This window comes from Eublepharis macularius, chromosome 1, assembly GCF_028583425.1.
Source record: "Eublepharis macularius isolate TG4126 chromosome 1, MPM_Emac_v1.0, whole genome shotgun sequence".
Classification (NCBI taxonomy): Eukaryota; Metazoa; Chordata; class Lepidosauria; order Squamata; family Eublepharidae; genus Eublepharis; species Eublepharis macularius.
The window spans coordinates 79779953-79793511 of NC_072790.1; the positions used below are offsets into that span (position 1 = coordinate 79779953).

The 13559-nt window shown below is 42.4% G+C and overlaps 1 protein-coding gene across 1 annotated transcript in view; it reads left to right on the forward strand.

Moving 5' to 3' along the window:
- The window catches only part of LOC129342890 (cytochrome b5 reductase 4), a 50595-nt gene that overhangs the window by 22409 nt on the left and 14627 nt on the right, over positions 1–13559 (forward strand). Inside the window, exons 5-9 of the mRNA XM_054998851.1 lie at positions 3091–3132; positions 9031–9085; positions 10593–10650; positions 10763–10856; positions 12049–12081. Of these exons, the coding sequence (XP_054854826.1) occupies positions 3091–3132; positions 9031–9085; positions 10593–10650; positions 10763–10856; positions 12049–12081 (282 nt within the window). The remainder of the gene's footprint in view (positions 1–3090; positions 3133–9030; positions 9086–10592; positions 10651–10762; positions 10857–12048; positions 12082–13559) is intronic.

Here is a 13559-nt window from a genome sequence, read left to right on the forward strand (position 1 = left end):
AAAAACAGTACACTATTTGATCCTACGAAGCACTTGTTTGGCGGATATTCTGCAAGTAAGGTCCAAATTAAGGGCACGCCACTCTAGTTCTGCCTTCTATGCTTTTAGCCTGCTCAGCCAGGCTGCTGTTAGAGCACAGGAGAAGCAGAGTGAAGTGTCTGCTTGACATTAATTCCTGTGGCCCTCTGACATTTGGACCTTGCTCTGTTTGTGCTAGATGGAGCAGGTTGGCCAGCATGGTCTATCTGGTTGTCCTTCATGAAAGATGATCTACATCTGCAGCATCACAAAATGATCCTCCTGTGGTTACTCTAGTTAAGTGATTTTTAATCTTCACTACTGCCTACCAAGTATGCAATTTATCATTGTCTCCTCCCACCCCCATGCCACAAATTAAAACAGGAGATAATTAGGGCACTTCCAACCAATGTGACTTTATATTTATGATACGTCCATATGATACATGGATCTCAGGCATATATTCAACAAGACTTCTATACCTAATGGCCATTGGCCATTTCTTAATGATAGGTTCGATTCTGATTTTGCCTGCAGAGAGGAATTTATTTATTTATACCCCACCTGTTTCCCCAAAGGGGACCCAAAATGTCTCGCATCATTCTTCTCCCTTTTATTCTCACAACAACCCTGTGAGGCAGGTTAGGCTGAGAGGGTGTGACTGACCCACGATAACCCAATGAGCTTCCATGGCAAAGTAGGGATTTGAACCTGGGCCTCTGAGATTCTGTTCTGATATGCTAACTAGACATGGGCATGAACCCAAAAAAAAGAACCATGTGATTTGTAGTTTGCCGCATTCCACAAACCAGAAACTGCAAACTTCCACGACCTTTTCCCAGGTCACGAATCGGTTTGTGGTTTGTGGAATTTCAAACGCCTGGCGCCGGCTGCTGAAACTGGTGTTGGGCGTTTGAAACAGACAGCCCCCTTCTCCTGCTTCTCACAGAACCTTCTTCCCTTCAAACTCCCCCCCCCCCTTCCTTCAGCCAGCTGGAAAGGGGGAGGGTTTGAAGGGAAGAAGGTTCCCCGCGTTGCTTGCAAACGGCATGGGGAATGTTCTTCCCTTCAAACTCTCCCCCCATTCCTCCAGCCAGCTGGAAACGGGGAGAGAGGCAGCTGGAAAGGGGGAGCTGACAGCTCCTGTTCTCCTGCTGCCCTGGGTGGAAGGAGAATGGAGACTGTCAGTTTGACAGACCTCACATCGGGTTCAGTGGCAGGAGAACGGGGCTGTCAGCTTCACTCACCCCGCACTGGCTTCAGCCCATTGGCTGAACCCAGCACGGGGTCTGTGAAACTGACAGCCCCGTTCTCCCGGCGACCGAGTGGCTGGAGAACAGGGTTGTCAGTTTCACACATGATCAGTGGCACCAGCCTGTCTGGCTTTACATACCGTTTACAACTTGCACAAACCAGGTAAAAAAAGTCGTGGAGTTTGTGGAAAATGTGGTCCCACAAACCACAAACTGGCCTGGTTTGTGTGGGTTTTTTTGCTTCATATTGTGATTCATGCCCACTTCTAATGCTAACCACTGCACCACACTGGCTCTCTCCGGGATTTTTATTCTCATTGGTCAGGAAGCGCATAAAAACAATTCCCCTCCCCTGCTGTCAGAAGCCATGGCAAGAGGGGAGGAGGAGCTGCATAAAACTTCAAATACCCCTCAGATTCCCCACCACCAAATTCTGAATGCCCCCCCCCCCCATGATCTGTAAGTCACTGGGGGGTATATTATGGCTCCTGTTGACATAGCTCGAGTTTAAAATTTAAATTTCTTATGCATGGAGTAGTCATACAAATTGTACAAATTGATGTACAAATTGATACAGTTGTTTTGGAATGTTAATTGCATAAGAGGAGGGGGGATATAGACATAGTCAGCAGAACCAATTTGGATGGTATTTGCTACTTCAATTATATTTATACTTGCTTTGATTATTTTATTTGGTCTGCTTATCCATCCACTGGCCATCCAATCTGAGACATCAGATCTACATGTAATAACTTTTCTGAATATATCCCCTTCTGGGATTGCTAGTTCAGCAGTGCTGAACTGGTACTGTGAACAGGTATTGTATGAAAGCTGCTTCTTGACGTGGCTGCAATTACAGAGAAAGTTGTACACCTTGGCTCACCATGCCAATTGGGCAGTTATTCGCCGTATCGCCACATATACCACAAAACAAAGAAAAACCACTCCCGTCTCTATGCCTAAATGATGCATTGTGTTAAAAGTATCACATCTTTTGTTTCCACCAACCCTTTGGCTCACATAGCAATTTTCATATTCTCTAAAATATTGTGTAGCACTTGCATCATGAGGGAACTGGCATTTTACAGAGCATGATGCTTATGCGCTGTTTATGCACATATTGCATATAAGTCAATTGCATGTCAGGTATCTTAATAAGGAAAACCCTGTTGTTAAATACAGTATTCCTAAGCATGTTTAATACAATCTCTTTTTTTGTTCATTTAAATAAACAGAGACAACAGTTGTATGGGTTGGGTCTAGTAAGTCATTTACTGCTAAGGATTTTTCCCACCTCTTCCTTCCCCCAGCAACTTCTGAGACATCCAAAAAAGCTGATATTGAAGGTCACAGAACCCATTTAGGGTTCCATGTAAGGAGGAGGGGAAGCCAGGCAAAATCATACAAGTGTCACTGGCAGAAGAGGAGGATGGGGACAATTTCCAACCCTCCTCACTGTGGGTTTTTCCGTTTGGGTTCGTGATTAGATTGTTCAGAGGGTGTGGGTTTGCTGAGAAAAGAGGGCAGGCAAGAGAGATGTGTTTCTACAAACGCTTATGTGTTTCGCTGTATCCAACCCTTAATTAATTTATCTTTAAGATGCCTAATAACCATACTTGTGTTGTTCCTCAGTTTAGGAGCTTTATGTCTTTAGTACTGAACCTCTTCATTGTTAATACTTCATATCTTTTGCTCGTTTGACCATTATTTCCTTTTCTACAATAAAGAGATTTTTTTGCCCTCCATGTTTATATATTGTATTGTAACTAAAGAAGTTTTCTGCTATCATGATAAATGTGCTTTTCTTGCATGCTTGCAGAGACTTGCCACACTATAGCTGAAGAAAAGGAAGTGTTAAATGGTAAGTTAACAAATTAACAGCACCCAGAGTTGTTTGTTTTTTATAAGACAGTATACAGTCATGTGATTCAGCACTGGAAAAGGATTAGGAGTAGAAGTATGCATCAAAAAAAAATCTGGAAAATCCAGATCTGAGTTTCAGGGATTCCCCCCAAAATATGGAATTCCTAAAATTCAGGAAAGTATAGAGAACCCACAAATTTATTCGGCCACTGTTCCCTATAATGAAAACAGTCTTGGGGCAGCATTTTTCAACCAAACTCCATTGAAACCTACTCTGGACTGTCCTCCACAGAAAACCTACTCTAGACTGTCCTCTAAAGATCCCCCCCCCCTAAGTTTCAGGAAGATTAGATCTTGGATCTAGGATTCTGTTGGCCCCTGAAGAAGGTGCCCCCAGCCACTCTCCATTGTTTCCTATGGGGGAAACATTTCCAAACAGGCTCTCGGGCAGAAACGCACAGGAGCAAGACTGCCAGTGACCAAATGCACACTCCCAAATGCAACCTCGACCCAGAAAAAAGCCCAACAGAACCAAACTGAAATCCCCCCTAAACAAACTGCCCAACCAATCTCCGTTGTTTCCTCTGGGGAAAACATTTCCGAGCAAGCACTCAGGCACACACACATGGGGCAAGGATGATAGTGGCCAAAGGTACACTCCCAAATGCAAGAGGAATCCTAACATAACCAAACTGAAGGAAGGGAATGGATGGAATCCCCCCCCCCCCCAGAACCAAATTGAATCAAGGGGACCAACATCAAACCAGAGAATCATGTCAAAACAGAGAATTGCACCCAAACCAAAACAAGGGACACTGTTGCAGCTTATCCCAGCTGAACCAGTGTCACTCACAGAAGCCAGGCAGACTAGAAGAGCCCCTGCATAGATTGCCCACTCGCTCCCCCTCGCTCCTGTCTCAGCCTCACTCCCTCCTCCCCTCTTGAAAAAAGCAGGAGAAGCTCAGGATGGAACCAGCCAGAAGGCACAGCTGCCTTCTAAGGAATTGACTTCAGAAATATGAGGAATTGACTTGCTTTCCAGTATAGCTTACTGATAGCCATCTGAGAATTTCACAAAAGAAGCAAACTTGAATCTCATTTCTCTTTTCCCCTCCATACTCCCATTTAGCCTTTTTCATTCATTCATATATTTTCTTAATTTTATTTTCCTGTCTCTCCTTTCATTGACTCACACAATGACATTATGATACTTGCAATTTTATTTTCAGTCCTTTTCTTTAAATTGCCTGACATCGAATCTGACATTTTAAGTTCCACAGCAGATAGCTGACATTTTCAGTGAGTGTTCCATTTTGACCCCATCTTTACTGCAAAGTTTTAGACCCTATCAGCAAAAAGGTGACAGTTGGCTTTTCAAACCATTTCTATTTATTTGCTGATGTTCTAACTTCTTAACCTCTTTGCTTTAAACTGGAATTTAATTTTGAGAGAAGAATCATGTATATTGCCCTCCTTAGAAAAAGGCTTGGCTAAAAAAACCTGTGTGTTGTATGTGTATGTGTGAGAGAAAGAAAGTGTGAAAGTAATTTGAAGACATTTTAAAAATATTTAGTGGTAAAAATGTGTCACATGTAATCTCTGTTGGCAATGTGATATGTTAGAACTCCTAGAACAATAATAAATACAAGAGAAGAACGATGAACTAAAATTATTGTTGGTAGATCAAACATAGTGTCCATTTTAGACCACATGCTTTTGAAGATGCAAGGGGACATCATAAAAGGGGGTGTAATTTCCATTCTTCCTCCTACTTTCCTCCTATCCATTTGTACAGAACATTTCTATGCTGCTTTCTGGGGAGAAACCTGGCTGAGGAAGCTTACAAAATAAAACATCAAAAATAAAACATTAAAAGCTGTTGCCAGGATTATAAATCTAGCCTGAGCATAAAACATAAATCTAGGGCTCATTTCGAGGGGGAACACACAGGAACGCAGTTCCAGCAGTTCCCCAAAGAGGTCACATGTCAGGTGGATCCGCCCACTTGACTCTCAGCCATTTTGGGCCCTTTTCGGCCTGGATTGGGGCCGAAACGGCCCGGATTGGGCCTCAAACGGGTGGTGGATCACTCTCCCACTTATCAGCGGCCCGATCCTGACCATTTTGGGCCCCTTTTCAGCTATTTTCAGCCCCTTTTTGACATTTTGGGCCCAATTTCGGCCCTGAATGGCCCGTATTGGGTCTAAAACAGCCAGAATTGGTGATGTCAGTGGTGTGTGGCATATGCAAATCAGTTATACTAATGACACACTTCCGGTGATGACAAGAGGCGTGGCATATGCTAATGAGTTATGCTAATGAGTTCCTCCAGCTCTTTTTCTACTAAATGACCCCCGCATAAATTATTTTAAACTCAGTTTAAAATAAATAGCAATTTTAAGGTTAAAAGCATAGTATAAAATGGTATTTAAGATCAACCCCTTAATTAAAAGTCTGGGTAAACAAACATTTTGACCTGATGGCTAAAAGCGTCTCAAGGGGAAGGGCATTCCATAGATGAAATGCCATTATCAAAAAAGCCCCGTCTCTGATGGCCATCTGCCTCACTTCTAAGACAGGGCACAGAGAGCAGGGCTTCATAGAAAGATGCAACCCAGCAGAGTGGACAGTATGGGAAGAAGCAGTTACCCTCAAGCCATTTAGAGTTTTTAGGAAAGAGCTCACACTTCGAATTGTGCATGGAATCAAGTGGGCAGCCAGTGCAGCTCTTTCAACACTTGAATTATATGATCCTTGTATCCTACCTCCGATAGTAGCCTGGATTCTACATTTTGGACCAGCTGAAGTTTCTTGACCCTTGTCAAAAGAAGTCCCATGTAGAACACATTGCAAGTGATCCAACCTGGATGTTATTGGACCATGCACCACCAGGGCCGGATCACACTTTTTAAGGAACAGCCATTACTGGCTTACCAGCCTATGGTGTTTCTGGATGTTGCTGAAAGGGGAATTGAGTGGGCTGCAACCAGAGAGGGGAGTGGGAAAATCCTAGTAAGAAGTTCATGGATCTTTGGATACATGACATTGTATTAGTAATTCTCTATAAATAAGCTAGATATTGGATTTTATTCTATAAAAACACAAATCGAGCTTGCCCATGGAATGGATTTTTGATACTACCCCCTTCCCACTGCAGTTCCTAGCACTACTCCCTTAACACCACTCCTAATGGCTGAAACCTCAAGAACAACGTGGAATGCAGTATGGGAGGCATCAACTGTAAGAGGGAATTGGCCCAAATCTTCCCTCGTTTATTAGATGTCTCATAGAGATGTTGGTAGCAGATTTAAGTAGAATTGGACAATTTGGCTTCAAGAGCACCACAATCAGTTTTCAGTTGTTTTCTGGGTTGAGGATGACAATTGAAAAGGATTATCATTTGGATATAAAAATATGTTGTACAGTGATGGAATAAGGAGAGTGAAGGGTAACATCAACATCATTGTATAATACAGCCTTCTGTGTTCTGTTTTTTCCCCCTTCTGTATCTTGCAACCTAGGTTGACAATTCATTTCCAGTTCAGAATTTGTTAGATGACGCTTAGATTCCATTTATTAGATGGAATCTTAATGCCAGCATTTTAATACGTCATTCAAAATTCTGAATAGATTGTCATATAGACAAAAATTGATATTTAGATGGAAGAATCTTGATGTATTGTCTAATGGTATGAAGAGCATGGCATTTCATTTTGATATCTGTGTTTTGGTCCTCATGTTATAACTGTTGCTTTGCTAGCAGAATAAGTTGCTTTATAATGGTGCAGGGCAGGGTCTAAGCCATTTTCTGTTGCATTCCTCTGGCACTGTGTGCTTCTGCCCATTCCAAGACTAGCGTTTTTCAGTGAGCTGAAACTGCCTAGTCCCAGAGGAGCATACTCTGCAGGACTGCCTTCACTATAGTCAAAGAACTGTTCAAGCAGAAGAATGGCCTAGAAACCAAGGCAAAGTGTTTCCTTTGAGCAGGGAGCCTCAAAATAATGTTTCTCTTGCTTTATAGTCATGACAACCATTGCAGCGATTTCTCATTGCAGTGGTAGACTAGATCGAGCATATTTACTTGATCTTGTAAATATATTTTCATGTAAGTCGTGCCATGATTTCAGTGGAAGTGGCTTCCAAGGACTGCACCAGTTTTGCAAATGGGCTTGCATGACAGAGTTGCAAACTACAGGAGTATCATGTAGGTAGTACTCCTGTGCACCCCTGCCTGGTTTGTGTGTGTGTGTTTGGATATGTGAGATCTGTGCATGCTATACTTCTAAAATATATTTGATTTAAAAAACTGCATCACTGCAACATATTTGTTGTAGAGAGGCAGAGTCATTGTCCAGGCTAATAAGTCTGGGATCCCAAGCTTTATGCTGTGCCATAAATATATATGACCAAAACAACATTGCTTTGTTTGAATGAACCATTTTATATTACCTGAAATAAGATTGATAGTTACTAGCCAAGAATTCTGTTTGACTAGTCACACTTGGTGAGTCATAAGTTATCTGCCTTGAATTTGGATGTGCTTCCTATGGAGGGAATCTAGAGATGCTCTAGACTCCATTATTGTTAAGGCGCAGAGACATAAAAATATGAGTTAAATATTCAAATAGGTTAGAATCAAGCCTGTAAGATTGTCATGTTCTGCCATGGGCACGGCAGTGCCTGGCATCTGAGCTGCTGAGGGGATAGTCCCAGAGGCATCCAGGTTCAGCGTAGGCTCCCATCTAGTGGAAGGAGCACCCTCTCAGCCACTTCTGGGCCTACTTCACCACTTGCCTCCACTCCCTCCTCTGCTCCTTGCTATGTACCTCCTTCTTCCTTCTCTCTCACTAACCATCCACTCCTACTGAGCCTGCTTATATCGGGCTTCCTGCTCTGCTCTCCATCCTTTCTCTCCTGGGCTAGTTGCTCCTGATCTGGGCCAGCTGGGGAGGCTTCCAGGTGTCTCTCCCCAGCTCCAGCCTCTCCCTTTCCCCCTGTTCCCTACTTGGAGGATGGGGCTGGCAGAGCCTTTCCAGGCAAGGTAGCCTGGCAGCTGCTTCTCCATGGGGTGTCCATGTGGCTAGACAGATCCCTGGGGCAGGTGGCATTTCTGTGGGCCTGACGCCTGGCTTGTCATCCCCACCCAGTGTGTGCATGGGCAGGGGGAATCTCCTGCCTGTCTACTTGGCTGTTCAGGTGTGTGCTTTGCCCTTTGGTGCCTTGCACCCGGGGAGGGGTCTGGGGCTTGTCTGTGGCTGCTCCCAAGTCTACTGGAGTTTGCTGGCTGCCTTTTTGCCTATCTGTGGCTCCCCCGGGCACTGGCATCCTGCCACTGTCTGCCTGCTGGGGCTGCGTCGTATCTCCTCCGTATGCTGGCATCCAGCCGCCCTCTACCTGCTGTGGTGGCTGTATGCCTTTCGCTGGCTCTGGATGCCGTGGCTGCGGTAATTCCAAGCTCATCCTTGGACAAAGACACTTCGAGTGCAATCCTATGCTTAGTTAATCTAGTCTTAGTCTACTGATATCTGTTGCTTGTGGGTCCACTTACACTGTAATCAAGTAATACAATCCAGTGGCTTGAATCCCAGCTAATGTTTCCATAGGCATGAGGACGTTTTGTTCACAGAGAGTGATTTTTCCACCTTCACCTTCCTGCTGGAATCCGAAATGCAGTGGAAAACCTGTGTTTCATGAGAGGAAATCTTTGCACCCACGGAAATATTAGTTGGGGTCAAGCCTAATGTGCAGCAGAATAAGGAGCAGTGGATGCCATGAGCTTATATTTTACATATCCAGCATCAGGATAACAGCACGAACCCAATGTTATATGCTTTTTAAACATGCCTCTTTTCTTTTAGCGTTTTGAATGTTAACTTCCACACTTTCATTTTTGTAGGCATGTTTTCTAAACCTAAAGGCTTGGATAACAGTTCCAAAGAGCTAATTCCCAGGTAGTACTATATTTGTGCTTCTCTGTTTGTTTTCTGTCTGTGTAGGTCTCTTTATGTGTATAGGGACTTTATACATGTCGTTTGAGCATGTAATCTAGTTATTGATTTAAGATTTTTAATAACATATTCTTTCCATGGACAATGTGATGGAATGGAAACAGTTTTCCCTTTAGTACTGCTTTGTGATCCCCAAATACTTTACCAATAGAATTTTCTCTTTGTTTTGGGGCTTCCCTGTTTGTTCCATGCCTAAGTTCAAAATCACAGTTCCTGTGCTGGCACCCACTGCACTATGATGGCAAGATGAGGCTCCGTGGGTCAGTCATAGAACCTGTGCATGCAGAACGCATCTCCAGCTGAAAGGATCGGGCAGGAGGTGAAGTGAAAAACCTCCTCCTGAGACCCTGGAGAACTGCTGCCGGTCAGTGTAGGCCTTGATAGAGCAATGTGGACGCCAGTGTGTTTCACGTGTTCATGTGAGAACTGTCACAAAGTATTTGAGTGAAGCGACCCATTGTTAAAGCCTGTTAGCTGTCTGAGGCCATGGACACAATTCTTTGAGACTTATTGCCTGCTTGTATGACCCTTGTCCTTCCTGTCTGTGTAAATCTGCCCGGCTGGATCCAAGAGATAGTAAATAACTCCCTGAGAGAGGGGGCTAGTTGCCCCTGCTGTGAAGTGGACAGAGGTGCATCCACTCCTTAAAAATCCTACAGCTGGATCCAGATGAGTTGAATAACTACTCTCCAGTCTCTAATGTACCATTCTTGATCAAGGTGATTGAACAAGTGGTGATTGAACAAGTGGTGGCTGGGCAATGTCAGGGATTCCTGAATGAAGTGGCTTGTTTGGATCCCTTCCAATCTAATTTCAGGGCTAGTTATGGGACTAGAACAGCCTTTGTCACTCTGGTGGAGGTCATGCAACAGGAGATGGATAGGGAGAGTGAGACCTGAACCTCTCAGCAGCTTTTGATGCCATCAATTATGGTATCCTTCTGGATTACCTTTTGGTAATGAATTGAATTGACCCACTAGGGGCTCCATCCTTTCCAGCATCATTGAACCTGCCTTTCCCCCAAGTCCTCTGGCTACCGTGGAGATCATATGGGAGAGGCAGAGGTTTGTTGATGACTTTGCACTGTGCTCCAAAGACACTTGAAACCAGTAAAGTAAAAGATTAGAACTGGCAGCTTCCAGGTTTGGGAGAAGAACAGGTTCTCTCATTTCTAATTTTGTACCGGACTTTGGTTCCCACAAAGCACAGTGTAAAATGAAAGGGGTGGGGAAACTTGTCTCTGTGGTGAGTGGATTTTGGGTTTATTCTAAGTGTTTTAACCTTATACAAATGGCCACCATATGTTAGCAATTGCTGGTCATGCCTGCTTGTGTAATTAAATGATCTAATTTAGGCAAGTTTATTCAGAATATACACAATTCCATATGGAAGCAGGTTTTAAATGTATAATTATTTTCAAAAGATTTATAGTTTTCTCAATACGTTTCAGTTATGATTGGTTCCAGACAGATGGTACAGTCACTGTTGTCATATACACAAAACAAAAGGTAAATATATTTCATAGAAAAGTATTGGGAAATTATAAGTTTTGTTTTTTCTGTGAATCCTTCATTTTTTACAACTCCTTTGAAATGGTTCATATTTCCCCCCTTCTGTAAGGAAATGAGCTCTGAGTCAGTGATAGCTGATCTTCAAGAAGGTAGACTGCGAGGAGAGATCATTGTGAATGACTACTCATATCTTCTGCATATTGGTAAGTGTTTTACTGGTTAATTCTTTGAAAGCAGAGGATTAAAAACCATACAAATGATATCTAGCGTCATTAAAATTGTACTGCTCTTCCCACTGCCTTCAACGATACACTGTTGGTGCCCAAGCTTCGGTGTCCACTGTATGTTAACATGAAGGTCTGCTTGTGGCTCAGTGGTAGAGCCTCTGCTTTGCCTGCAGAAGATCCCAGGAGCAATTCTTGGCATCTCCAGGTAAAAGGATCAGGTAGTAGGTGATATGCAAAACCTCTACCTAAGACCCTGGAGAGCTTCTGCCAGTCTAACTGAACAGTACTGACTTTGGTGGACCAAGGGTTTGATTAAGTATAAGGTAGCTACATGTATTCATTTGTTCAATGCACAACAATAATGTTTTTAAGGCCAGGATCACATGATATAAAATGTGCACATGGAGGGAAACCGTATGTGCAGTAGGGAGTTTTCCTATGAACTGTTTTGCATTTCTGGAGAGAGATGACACTGGTCTTTTTAAAAAGCTGCTTCTCTCTCCAGGAACAGGATATTTTGTAGTGCAGGATTTTGGGGCACCATTGAAGGACAGCAAATTGTCAGATAATTTTAAATTAAATACATATTTTGACTCAAGGAAAGGGGCATGCCACTTATTTGCTGCCTCGGACACAAAAATGGGTAATTTTGGGGAACAATGAAATGGTCTAGTTTCACATTCATATTGTATCTTTAGTTGGCTTCAACTTTGTTCAACTTTGTGGCATAAGTAATTGTGTGAGTTTTTCATTGCACAGAACCTGTTCACTTTGTTTACACTATAGTTGAAATCAGAGCTTTTTTTCTGGGAAAAGAGGTGGTAGAACTCAGTGGGTTGCCCTTGGAGAAAATGGTCACATGCCTGGTGGCTCCGCCCCCTGATCTCCAGACAGAGAGGAGTTTAAATTGCACGGAGAGCAATCTAAATTCCACTCTGTCTGGAGATCAGGGGACAGGGCCACCAGCCATGTGACCATTTTCAAGAGGTTCTGGAACTCTGTTCCACCACATTCCAGCTGGAAAAAAGCCCTGGTTATAATGCAAAAATAGCATTCAGAAAAAGCTTCCTCTTCTCATTATCACCTAACGTTAAATGAGGTTGCTTAATAATTATAAAAGGAGACAGATATTCTCTTTATTTAACTATGATATGTATTTCTATCCTAGAGCTGAGTTATGCAGTTCATGAGGACATTATAGGTAAGTAAAATGCTTGTCTTTTTAGTCAAAATATACTTCCTTTTACTCAGCTTGGTTCGTACATATGAGTCATAACTTTGTGTCAGTTACATGTATTCTCCCGAGAGAGCTTTGACTCTAGAAAGCGTACACTCTGAAAATCTTGTTAATCTCTAAGGTGCCACTGGTGTTCTGCTGCAGACCAATACAGCTGCGTACCTGAAACTATGAATACTCCTGTACTGTTTCAAAACTCTTTTAAAATATAAAGAAACTTACTTTTTTGTAGTATTTCTTGTTCTGCAGTATACTAATCACTACTTGCAAAATTCTCCCCTCCCCCTATTAAATTTGCTTCATTTGATCTGACTTTGAGAATGTCTCAATTTATTTTAGAAAATTTGCCACTTCTTTTCCCAAGCAATTAATATGTCCAAGTCTTAACATTTATATGCTGATGTAGCACTTGATATATCGAGACAACCATCTTAACATGTTGCACCTGATCTACAACATATTTACATATGATTGTATGCGATTTCTTTTGTACAAACAGGAGGAAGAATTCAGTTAAGCTGTGGAATGAAAAATTTGTTATTAAAATGGTGTACGTGTGTGCATCTTCGAATTTAAAGTCTAATTTAGAACCAGTTTGGTCCTGGATCTTCTGGTGTATCTAGCCACTTTATTCATTCTAATTGTTCATATTCACTGAAGTTCTCTAAAATTGTATCCAGATGCCTTCTTGTTTTATAATTCTTTCAAGCTGTTTCTGTTATAACAAGTAAAACACTCTCCAAGGTTCCAAAGTGCTTCTGCTCATGTAGAGTGTTGTGCTTAGTGGAAACGTTTTACTTTTATATTTTTTGAACAGTAAACTCTCACACCATAAAAACACTTCTTGAAAGTCCCTTCATTTCAAAAGCAGTTTGTCATTCCACACGAGAATCCGTTGTTCAAGAGAAACCCATCGAGATCCCCTTGAGCCTATAAAACTAGTTTCACAGTTCTTTGGTTTGTTTCCTTGTAATCTGCTATCCTTGGAATATATATTTTAATCTTGGTTGTGTACCATTTAAATTGGCTTGTTTAGCATTGTCCAAACCTACTACTATTAAATTAAAGGGGGGAAACCTAGAGAAAATGAGCAGAGCCTCTTCTGTATTTTAACTTTCTAAAGATCTCCTGTTGGATACTGAACATGTCTTGCCTTGAAAACTCTATAGGGTGACTATGAGTCATCTGCAACCTAACAGCACTTTCCACCACCACCACAAATAGATAATTATCTCTTAATTTCAATTGACACAATCCACTGGCTGCTTTGCTGCCCAGTTTCAGTTTATTTCCCTGAAATCTTCAGGGGGCTCCCCTCTTCACTGTACTGATCTCCGTTGAGGTTGCCCGGGTGTGCTTCTGGATTGCAGATGCTGTAATGATTGGGGACAGGAGTAAGTTACTATTGTGCTTATATTAAGTGTAGAACAACAGTGTATATG